At 40.0% G+C, this 12131-nt stretch overlaps 1 protein-coding gene and 1 non-coding gene across 3 annotated transcripts; both read left to right on the top strand.

Annotated features, from left to right (window-relative positions):
* The first annotated feature begins 484 nt into the window (after nt 1-484).
* On the top strand, nt 485-556 carry trnah-gug (transfer RNA histidin (anticodon GUG)). Its single transcript has one exon. It is a non-coding gene; the product is annotated as a tRNA-His (tRNA).
* Nucleotides 557-2413: 1857 nt separating this feature from the next.
* Nucleotides 2414-10739, top strand: depdc1a (DEP domain containing 1a). 2 transcript variants are annotated; one of them, XM_067512902.1, is made up of 12 exons: nt 2414-2629; nt 4045-4310; nt 4413-4557; nt 4739-4869; nt 4993-5123; nt 5350-5397; nt 5700-5837; nt 6241-7242; nt 8183-8355; nt 8442-8618; nt 9111-9320; nt 9844-10739. In XM_067512902.1, exons 1-12 carry the CDS (start codon nt 2582-2584, stop codon nt 9979-9981), a joined length of 2607 nt encoding a protein of 868 aa, XP_067369003.1. In that variant the 5' UTR covers nt 2414-2581; the 3' UTR covers nt 9982-10739. The 2 variants fall into 2 exon arrangements, with proteins under 2 accessions (XP_067369003.1, XP_067369004.1); XM_067512903.1 differs by lacking the exon at nt 6241-7242 and having other exon boundaries at nt 2416-2629.
* Nucleotides 10740-12131: the final 1392 nt, after the last annotated feature.

Raw genomic sequence — 12131 nt, 5'->3', positions numbered from 1 at the left:
AATATTCACCAATCAGCTATCGACTAAATTTTAAAAGCGCTACAAGTCACGCCCACAACCTGACACACCAAAAAAGATGTCCCACTCTCAATCCTAACTACTGATCTGTCTTCTCTCTCAATTTGACTGCGTGTAATCTAAGCCGGGGTTAAAACTAAGAGCCAAACATAATTCATTTGAAAAAATGATACACGAGAATGCAGTCGTGTTGATATATACACCTCTTCCTTAAACCAGACTGTAGTCTGCAACTTTACGTTTGACTATTGAATCTGTCTACGTTTACGATCTTCAATTTAGAAAGAACGTTACTTCTCACTGCGGTTTACCTGAGCGTGTTGATCACCTCCCAACTGCTTTTATTTATTTACTGATTGCAATTGCAATTACAACAAGTAAAAATGCACGAAACAAAATAAATTCGCAAATCCACTCACGAACTATTCTTGGTGAAACATTTATAACGTCACCTTCACGGTAGCTCGCCGTGATCGTATAGTGGTTAGTACTCTGCGTTGTGGCCGCAGCAACCCCGGTTCGAATCCGGGTCACGGCATTTTTTATTTGTATTTTTTGTAGTTTGTTTGAGAGGGGAAACCGATTTTGGCAGCAAGATATAACTCAAAGGTTATTTCGAAACGTTGTTATATATTGCAGGTAACATTTAGCGGATTATGAAATCAAAGGTTTGGTTACAGCCTTTTTGCATCACACATTTCCATGCAATTTTTTAATTTCTCAGTTTCAACATCTGATTTGCTGTTTATGTCCTATTGTGAATAAAATATGGACTGATGAGATTTGCACGTAATTGAATTGTGTCTTTATTTACGTTTTACACATCTTCCAAACTTTTTTGGCGTTAGGGTTGTAAATTGTACACACCCTCGGACCTAAAGCAATACTTCTACCCTCCTTTGTTACGCTTATCTCCACCCCACAGAAGCTTTAGTCTGGCCCCAGTCTCTTTTCCAATGACTTGACTCGTCTGTTCACATGTTTTCTCTTCTGAAAATAAGAGTCATTTGCAGTGTAACCGCTGTCATCTTTTCCAAGGCTTCACAGCCTGCATGTTCTTGAAATTTCCCTGCAGAAATACAAAACCTGTTATTCAAGTGCTTATTGTGCAGTCAAATGTCAATTCACAAGCAAGTGGTTTGGCCCCATCACATACTTTAATGCTTACGTTTGCACACATTAGCATGTCATTAGCATTTAAGTGGTAAAGTCAGCCCTACCTCCCAGTATCTATCTCTTTGAAATGTCTCTAACCTCCACTGTTTCTTTGTCTGCACTCCACCAAACTCTCTTTGTCTCCTAACATATGTTAATGTACGTTCAGTACGTGCGTTAGTGAATTCAATAGAGCTGACTCCCTACAACTGCAGCTTCTTGAGTGTTTCTTTCAAATTGAAGCACAAGCAGCGTTGAAGAAAACAGGAATTATATCTCCACTCTGTTTATAAGATCTCCCACTAACAATTTATAACAAAGCACTATCTATTATGAGTTTATAAGATTTGCATTTAGTCATTTAGCAGACGCTTTTATCCAAATGCGACTTACAAGTGAGATACAAGGCAGCAAAAATCTAATTCAAGGAGAAAACAACAAAGCAAAGTCGTATCAGAAAAGTTTTTACATTTCATGAGATGCAAGTGCAAGAAAAAGCAGAAATGTAGTTTTTTTTTAAAATAAGCTGTAATTGGGCTGATGCAATTACATAAATCAGTCAAACCACTAAATCACAACTTTTAAACTTCAAAATCATCCATTTTTGTAACATTTTCAAATATATCCAATAATTGTCTTTATAGAACTTTTTTTTTTTACCCTAAGAAGAAAACTTTCTAGTAGACAAGTGGTCAAAGTGTCCATTACATTACCAGGGTCTGTCAATTAATTTAAGAATCTAAAAACCTAAAAGTTATTCTCATTGATGGCTTGCCAAAAAAAATGAGACATAATTGATCTTAAAGGGAAATCTCATGTTACATATACACAGAGGAGGAAAAACTAAACTAAGCACCATTTGAATAAAATGTAGCTTTGGTTAATGGATATGAATTTCAATTCAGAAAAGAGTTTTAACCTACTATATTTTTGCAACAGTATTTGCAAGATTTGTGCAGGATAGTGTAATGGTTCAGTTATAAAGGACCAACAATAAAATGTGTAAACGTCGAAATTTGATGTAAAAAAAAAAAAACGATACCACTTTTTACCTGCTAATACAGAGATTTACTTTAGTTTCACACATTTTATAAACGTTGCTCTATTAGAACGTGGAACCAATTTGGATCACGGTTTCTGCGTCCACGGTTTGTTTTGATTCTATATCTCCCTGAGGGTGACGATGGTCACGTGTTCCGGTCGCTGACCAATCAGGTGCCAGAGAGAGACGGCTCGTAATTTTGAACAGTCTGAGCAGAACGAAGCAGAGCAGGGTTTGTCCGATGCTGTAGTTCATTCACTGGTAGCTACACATCGACAGATTCTTGTTCGAGTAATGGATAAATGTGCATAGTTTCCCATCGGATGAACGGCGCATTTTACGGAGTGTCTGTTCTTCGTGATAAGTATGAGTTCGCGTGTTATCAGCCCTGGACCGTACCGAGCCACAAAATTGGTGAGTTAACGCTGATGCTAATCGACGTTAGCAACTGGCCGTAATTCACGTAGGGAATTATCGCCGACTGAAACATTTCTAGCATAACGCGAACGTTCCACTGCAATTTGGAAAGGGGGGGGGGGCTATCGTCTATGCGGTACATTATTATTCCCATTAGCTACTTGATTATGTAATTAGAGCAACTAACGGATTCGTCAAATTCGTACAGTTGCCCCTTTTAGTTAAATGCTTTAAAACCAACTACATATGTTGGACTAGTGACCTGTCGGTAAGTTTAAATCGGCCTTTTTGTACAGGGCTGCTAAAGGTTGCAGCTAAATGAAGATACACTTTACGAAAGCTAATCTGAGTCACACTGCAAACAGTGGTGTTTTGTTTTGTTTTTTTAAATCAACGCACTGAATATTTATTTAAATGTTTAAATCAAGGACTAACTTAGTTGGATCGTAACTATAACTTACATTATGTCAACGGAGGCTGATTTTTTGTATGGGAGTAACAGGTTTGTTTAAGAAGCCCTGGTTCTTTAGGGCTGCAAATACACTTCAAATACATTTTTTAAACTCTTAAGTAGTATTTCTAAAATACAGAAAAAAACTATAAAAACTGTAAGGTTCAAATCCCTGAAGTAAATCTAATAGCAACAGCACAATACATAAAATTAGCTTATATAGAAATAAGTACTTCAACTCAACAATTTAATTTAATAAAACTGTTAAGGTTTCTGTCAACTGTACTTCAAAAATCCAAAGAATTACTACAAATGACCACCTGGCAACACCAATGTACGGAAACAACATATTGTGAAGCCACCATGTTAACAGCTTGTAAGACAGTTGTTGTGGGGGTTAACTGGGCGGGACTATACATTCCAGGTCTGGGATCTTCATTTGTCTTTATTGTGGTGAATTGTCTGCTGTGGAAATAAGAAAAACCTTTGATGACAGTGAGATTCCTGAAATTTCCGTTCCTCTTTCCCGAGAAGCACAAGGCCGGTGTCTACCAGAGTTGAGGTTAGAGCCTCAACACAGAACACGTGCAGAGGCATAAAAAAACGAGACCTATAACCTTAAAAACCAGACAGAGGAACTAGAGGTGATGATAAACATCAAAGGGTCACATGAAGTGAAAAAGCGTACAGGAAGATCAGAATAAGAATTCATAAATAAGTTTCTCCTTTACAGTTCCAAGTATAGACAAAGACACCATTGACTTATTTCCATGTAAAAACAAAAAACGTTACACCACTTACTTAACTTCATCTTTTTTGGTTTCTACCGGTGTTTCTCATTTTCAGGCTGTCAGGAATGTTCCTCAGGGCCTATAGTCTGAACTAAAATCAAGTTTGATGGTGTAAGTAATTCAGCTTGCTGAACAGATTAGTCTTTACTTAACACTCTGTCTTTTTTCAGTGGAATGAAGTCACTCGTCTTTTTCGAGCTGGTATGCCCCTCAGGAAACACAGGCAGAACTTTCGGCACTATTCCTCCTGCTTCACAGCCTCTTCCGCTGTGGATTGGCTGCACCAGCTGCTCTGTAGCAACAGCAACTTTGGCCCTGATGTCACCAGGCAGCAGACAGTGCAGCTTCTGAAAAAATTTCTAAAGAACCATGTGATTGAAAATGTTAAGGGTCGCTGGGGCACAGAAGATCTGGAGGACAACAACATGTTGTACAGGTATAAGCAGAGATTTTGATGTTTCAGGTTTCATTTAGGTTAAAATACAATGGAATATGCAAACATTGCTATTGCTTAACGGATCCTTCTTTTTGTCCTCAGATTCCCCTCCTCATCCCCTTTGAAACATATTCCTTGTCCCGCTCCAGCTTCGGGCCCTGGCTCTATAAAGAAAAGACCTTCACTGAGAGACAAGGAAGGTTTCTTCAAATTTAAGAGTTTCAAAAAGCAAGAAAAGGAGACACTGGTGAGTTAGACTGGGCTATTATTTTATGTATCATATTTATTTACAATTTAATTGTGGAAATTTACGTCCCTTTCAGGACAAATTGGCCGTTTATGTTTGCACTTTGGAAGTATTCAGTACATTGTAAATGTAAAAAAAAAAAAAATGTGATGTTAAATTATGTTCTGTTTGTCCCCTCCAGGAAAACATAGATCCTGGCCTCCAAGAACAGGGAGAGGGAGAGAATCATCCACTGGGGGAGCTTCCTGTGCAGAGACGAGAGCTGACAGTGGAAGATGAACATGACATCTGGAGAGACATCACCCTGACACAGTATAAACACATTATACATGATGATTACGTTGACTTCTCGATTTAGCATGGAGAACAAAGAACTGTGATGCACAGTGCATGAAGCTTTTCCCATGTGATTAATGCTTGCGTCTTGTGTTTCAGCTTGCAGAGGATTCTGGGTATTGCATCTCTCGATGAAGTTTTAGATCAGCGTTGCATAAACCCACAGAACATCATCCATAATATGACCAAAGTCAACAAGCATGGGGTGGTCACACTGGACGACAAGACCAGTAAGTCGATTACCAACAAAAAACTCAGTCAAGAGCAAACACAAAAATCTTTGTATTCTCTGTTCTGTCATTCCAATTAATCCTTATATGCTGTGTACGGTTCTCTTAAAAGAACCGGAATCCACTAGAATAGCATTGGCCACATTTCTTAATCTGTTATGGTTTGTATTACATCACACAAACTGCAAACAACCATAAGATTCTAACCTGTCAATCCTCTCTTTAGATGACCTTCCACACTGGGTTTTGTCTGCAATGAAGAGCCTGGCCAGCTGTGAGTAGCAGCCGCATGGACATTTCTAGAAATTAATTAGTCATAGCAAATACCTGAATGTCCTTGGGTTTTTTTTTCCATGATTGTTCACAATTACATGATTTTTCTAGCACCTACAACTGGCCGTCCCAAACTTGATATACATGTGATTACATTACTTAAAGTACGAAATATGAATGGTAATATTACCTCTATTAAAAGTCATCCAAAGTTTGTGTTTCATTTATAAAATGTGACGGATGCAAGCTTTCAAATATGTTTCCCTTTTGTGATGGCTGCAGTAACCTGTGATTTATTTCCAGGGCCAAAGTATGACAGTGGGGAGCCGTCCTATCCTGGCTTTGAAAGAGATGTCTTCAAAACGGTGTCAGATTACTTCTACAGCCTTCCGCAGCCATTACTCACATATGAACTGTATGAACTATTTATCAACGTTCTAGGTAGGTGGACTTAAAAAAAAAAAAAAAAAAAAAGCAGCTAAATGTGCTTTTGAGAAGCCACTTCATGGTGTTGTGGTGCAGGTAAATGATGCTTAAACATTTTGACTGACCGCTCAGATGTGACATTCAGTGTTCACCATGTGATTGTCCTTAACTTTGTCCTTAACAGTGCCCTTTGACCCCTAACAGAGATGTTGGTTATTTTCACAAATGTTTATGGAATCGTTATGAAGATATGAGCAGCTGTACTCTCTCTCTCTGCATTGCTCATGTGATGTGTCTGTATGTACAGTAAAGAACTGAACTTACTTAACCCTCTCCCTCCTATCTACTGTCTGCTTGCACTGACATCCTGCCTGCATTGCTTTGCCTCTTTCCTCCGTGTTTCTGCACATGCTCTCAGTGTTTTGTGGCTATGTTGCGACGCCAACTGCTCACCAAAGCGGGAAGCGCAAGAAGCCTGACCTCCCCTCAGCCCCCCCTCCGGCTAAGACGTCATTTCGCTCCACGGAGTGTCTCCTCCTGTCGCTGATTCGACAGGGAACATGTGATGAGGCGGAGTCACCAATGACAGAGGTGCTTGGTGGGAAACTTCAATCACGGCTAGCGGCAATGAACGTAGGTCGCGTAGGTGACAGTTGTTTAGGTGGTAGTTGCTCGAGCTTAAGTACAGCTGTTACCATGAAACCTCAAGCCCGAAGCTGCTCGCTGGAGACTATCCTCGATGACTCCATCCCTTTCACACAGCAGCAGTTGTTTGTGTCCAATGACAGCCTAGCATTGGGCACATATTTTAACAGGAGCAAGGACGACGGCTCCGCCGTCACACCACGCGGTGGTTCAGACTTAACATCTGTATCCAGAGCAAACTCGATTACTTGTGAAAAAGCTCCAGCGGGTGCAATCAGAAAAAGACAGTCTACAGTTTCCATGGCTGGAGCGTCAGGCTTACAGATGTCGCGTCCACGCAGCGCAGGCAGCTGTCTGGACATTGTCATAGAAACCAGGGAGGAAGAAGTCAAAGACACCAAGTGGCCGGGCCGAGCAACCAGCTGCCTCAATGTAAACACTCCTGCAGACCAGCATTGGTCCTCCTCAGCTTCACCTGCTTCCCCATCTTCCTACCAACCCTCCTCTTCCTCCTCTCATTCTGTTGCCACCTTCTGTCGCCACTCTTCATCTGCTTTAGCCAAAGCAAAAGGGTCTCATGCTACAACAGGACCCTGTGGGCCTAGACCTGCTGCAAGTACCTCTAATCTTTGGACACTCCATGCACCTGCTGTTGTCCGACGCTGCCTCAGCTCTCTGGATATGTCCAAGTCATCTCATCCCGTTTCACTGTTCAAAGCGCCTGTCTGTGTGCCCACCAGCAGCTCCCAGCCCCCACAACACAAACCTGAGCACAGTAAGACCTTCTCCCCCTCTACCTGTCTGTCTGCATGTCTGTGAATGTCTAATGAAACTAATGTCATCTAACATCTAACCACTACTACTATGCTAGATTTGTAATGAGTTCTAAACTTGCAAATGTATCTCAAGTTCCAGTTCAGTTGAAGTTCTGTGATCTATGTTCTTCAACATTTACAAGGTTACAAGAAACACGTTGAAAGAACAAAGAAATGCAAGTTCTGGTTGATGAAGCATAGAGGTCATTTGGAGTTGGATATGTTTTAGGTTAGATGGTTCAGTATGTGCAGCACCGATTATACGTTGCTTGCTTTTGCCATGTTTTGTTATATTTTTCCCACTGTTGCTTTTAATTTTTGCACTATTTTGCCAAGTTTTGTTTGATTTAAGAACACGAAGCAGGACCTGCTTCAAAAAAGGTTATTCCGTCTTCAATGTCAGATTTATCCAAAGAGCTTCTTATTATTTAAACTTAGAATCTGTGCCAAATACCTCCCAGTAAGGAAGGTCACCTGCCCTTGTGGGTTTTCTTCCATCTGACAAGTTTGTATCTTCTCAAATTTTTCTCAAAACAACGTATATGAGCAGATTCATGAATGAAATGCAGGAATGAAGTTCCTGGAGACTTTCATGCAGCTTGTAATATGCTGTCTTTATTGCAAACTGAGACCAGAACATTTAATGGCATATTACGATACGTAAACTGTTTCTATATCTTACATGACTCATGTCTGACCATAGTCAATTGTAACTAATCTTGTCCTTCATCTATCCATCCATACATTCATGATTTGTCTGATCTAGTGAATGTGATTTAGTAGGTGATGCTGGATGAATGATGTCCTGAGTGATTCTACGGGTTGATTTTTGTGCTGAATGCAATGCAGAATTGACCTGCCTCTATGACCGTCACAGTACGACTGTCTACGTGTATACAGGCCTTCTCCAGCCTCACTGTGAGCGTCTAGCCATCGAGGCCCTGCAGCTCTGCACCCTCCTTCTGCCCCCCACCTCCCGCCGGAAGTTGCAACTCCTCATGAGGATGATGTCACGAATCAGCCAGAACGTGGATATGCCTCGCCTCCACCCCGCCCTCGGCACCCGAACACTGGTGACTACGCTAAGCTGATTTTTATTTTTTTTCATTAAATATATTACTGCTTATTTTGACACAGTTTTGTGTGAATGCCTTTTCAGATGGTTCACACATTTTCTGGCTGCATTCTGGGCAGTGCTGAGGAATGTGATCTGGACGAACTCTTGGCAACCAGACTGGTGTCATTTTTAATGGATCATCAACAAAGCATTCTGTCAGTCCCACAATACCTGCTCGGTGCCATCACTGACCACATACAGTACCTGCAGACTGTACAGGTAGACGTCTAAACTGTTAGAGTACAGGCTTCCTACGTGCATGTAGTCATGTGCAAAAGTGGGTACCCCCCCGATTTTGTAATGGCAAGAGCAAAACAAACATTCTGTTTCCATTAACATAATATTTAATGGACAATTAGCGATTACATATGTCTTTTAATCAGAAATTAATACATTTATTTGTTAATTTATTAAGAGGATGAACACAGTTGTGTTTGGATTTTAAGTTTTCATAATTTTATTTTTGATGGTTATGATGGTTCATTGTTATTGTGCTGGGTTTATGGTTTTGTTTCCACCCCCCTACGTACAGTTTCAGCGTGTGGGGATGCAAACTTAACCCTGAGACTAAAGTTAAAACCTAAATATTGCTAAAGATGCAGTGCACGTTTTCAAAGTAGCTGGGAAAGGAAAAGCTGAATTGTGTGTGTGATCTGCATCGAATCTCGGTCACTTTTCTTTTGTTTTTATTTTTTACTTTTCCCAACGCAGATCCCGATTGACAGTGCGTCTTCGAATTCCGATGTCGGCGATCCCGTTTGCGTTCCAGTGCCGATGTACGCGTTCTGCCGTCAGATTAGTGGTGCTGAGTTTGAGCAGCAAAAGGTGGAATCGTCTCAGAAAGCCATGGAGGAGTTACTGGAGATCCTGCTGACAGACCAAAACATAAGTGAGAAGGACAGACGCAAGAAACTGAAGCAGGTAAGAAAACAACTGATGTTGGTGTTTTTACACAGAACTCAGGTTAATAGCTGGAACAGCTTTAGAACCATATAGTGTTTTTATTATTTTATGCTACGATCGTCTCTTTTCTGGGCCCTTGAAACCTCAGCTGAGCTACTAGTTTGAATCATAACTTTCAACTTACGGTGTATTTAAGACAAATTACACTGTTTTGCTTCTCCTGAGCTATGGTGAAGGATATTTCTTTGCATTTACCTCTTGTTAGCTGCTAGTTGGTGATGTTACTGCTTTTGACTTTTGTCACAGCAAATCTTCTGTCTTCGTCTGGAATATAGCTCCACAATTCGCATAACTGTCTCTTTGCCAGATGTGTTCTAATTTTTATTTCATAGGAACCAAATGCAGGGAGTCTGACTAATGGCAGTTGTTCATTAGAGCAACTGACAAGTGACAAATCTAATCCAAGCACACGCACAGGTTTTTTTTCGGTTGCTTAACAAGTCTAATTTTGGAGCCACATTTGACTTTGTCTCCGTTTTAGTTCGAGAAGCAGTACCCAGACATCTACCGTTGTCGATTCCCCTCCTCGGACAAGGATAACGGGCCCCATAAAAAGCCAAAGATTAAACCTCCCCTTCTAAGCATCAAGAAGACCAAAGCATTCAGCATCAGGAACTAAAGGAACCAAGCTTCACCATTGTAGAAGTCACAGCCCTTTACCCCATTACTGCTGCACTGACACCCCTCACAGGACATATGGGAAAACAACTCTCTTATTTTATCATTTTCCTGTTACATTGGAACCAATGTTATTCTTTCTGTGCCAACGTGATTATTGATGGGTCGACTTCTACAATAGTTAACATGTGTTTCCCTGTTGTGTGTGATGTAAAATGAAGGCAGACGGAAAGACAGTGGCTCCTTAGAGCAGTTTACATTTTGTTGTGTTTTTATGAAGCGTATTTTTGTAAGATGTATTAACTTTTTAACTTTTTTTCACATAATCTGTGTTTAACCATATTTCTTTGTTACCCAACTTTCCTTCTTTAGCGTTAGCTGGTACTGAGCTACAGTGAGTGTGTTTGTGTGTTGCTGTATGAAGCTTTATGTGCATTTTGGGAGAAAAATATGCAATTCTGTGCGATCACTGGTCCTTAATGGGAATAGTTAAATATAGCTTAATTTATATGAATGATGACATTGGGAGCATTGGTAGATATGTCTTTGCTTGAAGCGTTTCTTGTGCGTTTGTAACGTTTCCTCGACATTTTATGTGCTTAGCTTATCAGGTTTTATGTGAAATGCTTTTTGTGTGACGACCCTTTTTTCTCTGACGTTGTTTGTTCTCTTTTCCTGTTTTACCTCTGTTGAATTGTTTTGTTTTTTAATTATTATTTTTAGCTTTTCCACAAAGAATATGAGATTTTTAGAGTCTGATTTGTCATGTACAGCTCTGAATTGGGAAATCATCTCACCCACACTCTCTCTCTTCCTTGAGTGTGTGTCGGTTTCATCTTTTACACATTCCTCCTTACTTTTACTAGGTAGAGAAGTATTTTTGCACTGGTTTTGGGCATTATGAATAGCCCCCAAGCAGAGTCAATCACCAGAATGGATAAATTATACATATTTAATACATCTTAAAATCCCCCTAAAGAAACTTTCCCCAGACACCTACCTTATAAACTGGGTTGACGGTTGCTCTAGCATCTCCGCGTGAAGCCTTGTGAATATTTTCCTGGCATCTGTCACATTCGTCCCTGTCAGTGTAGCTGAAATCTAGTTAAGTCAGTTAATCTTAGTGATGGATGCTAAAAGGGTTTCAGTAGGATGAAATGCAATGAAGAACCCATATAATGTCAAGTGTCTAAGGAAATGTAACACTCTTGATTTTGTCAAGCTCCTTTTATTTATCTTAGGTTATATGAAGTATTAGTTTGTGCCGACTGTTTGTCTAAACACCAGGATTCTGAGAATGAAACATTGTACACCTGCACAGGTACACTCCATTGTTTACTATGCAAAGTCCCGGGAAATAAATTTGTTCTTTTTAGATGCTTTGTCCTGTTTCAGTTTGTGTTTGGTTGCATGAAATTCTTTGTGCTATGTGCGATAAATACAGTAGGCGATGTTCAGGTATACATGGCAGGTAACTCATATGCGGAGACTGTGCACATTCATGAATAGATGTGTTTGGGGAAAAAAAAAGGCAAACTTAAAAAAAGTGATGAAAAATTAGTCTGAAATCCCAAAGAAGAGGAAAAAAGCAAAAGTTAGGTGACGGCCTCATTTGTGGTCTTTTTGTTTCTCTTCAGTGTGGGGGGGCCTTTTATCACATAAGCTGTCCTTGTACACATTCCACAATGTCAAGGTTTTATTTAAATATTAAAAAGTGATTCAATTTAGTAATTCTCTTGTGTGTGTGGTTGAAAATTTGAACATAATTTGTTCAATTAGAAATAACTGAAGGTCAACAAAGATCCTGCTTTTCCAATACAGTAACTGACCCGTGATCTGAACCTGTAGGACAAAAATAGTCTGTTCTGCATATTTGTTTGTTTTGTGTTTTCATTTTTCCTCATAATAAAGTAACTGCAGATGTTTACAGATGCGTGACATACTGTACGTCCAGTAGTTGTCCAGACATTCTACTGACAAGTGTATCTACAGGTGTAAACCTGCAGGTGGAGTTATATGAAAGGTCGGAATCACCAAAGACAATCGGGTTCACCCTCTGTGGACCATGCATATTTGTTTTGATCCAATGTGACAGTGGCCAATAAAGATTAATAAGACTGTATTAACTGCAGCTTTAAGTTAAGGGGGCCT

This window comes from Channa argus, chromosome 8 (assembly GCF_033026475.1).
Source record: "Channa argus isolate prfri chromosome 8, Channa argus male v1.0, whole genome shotgun sequence".
Taxonomy (NCBI): Eukaryota; Metazoa; Chordata; class Actinopteri; order Anabantiformes; family Channidae; genus Channa; species Channa argus.
This window is presented reverse-complemented; position numbering and strand designations above follow the sequence as displayed.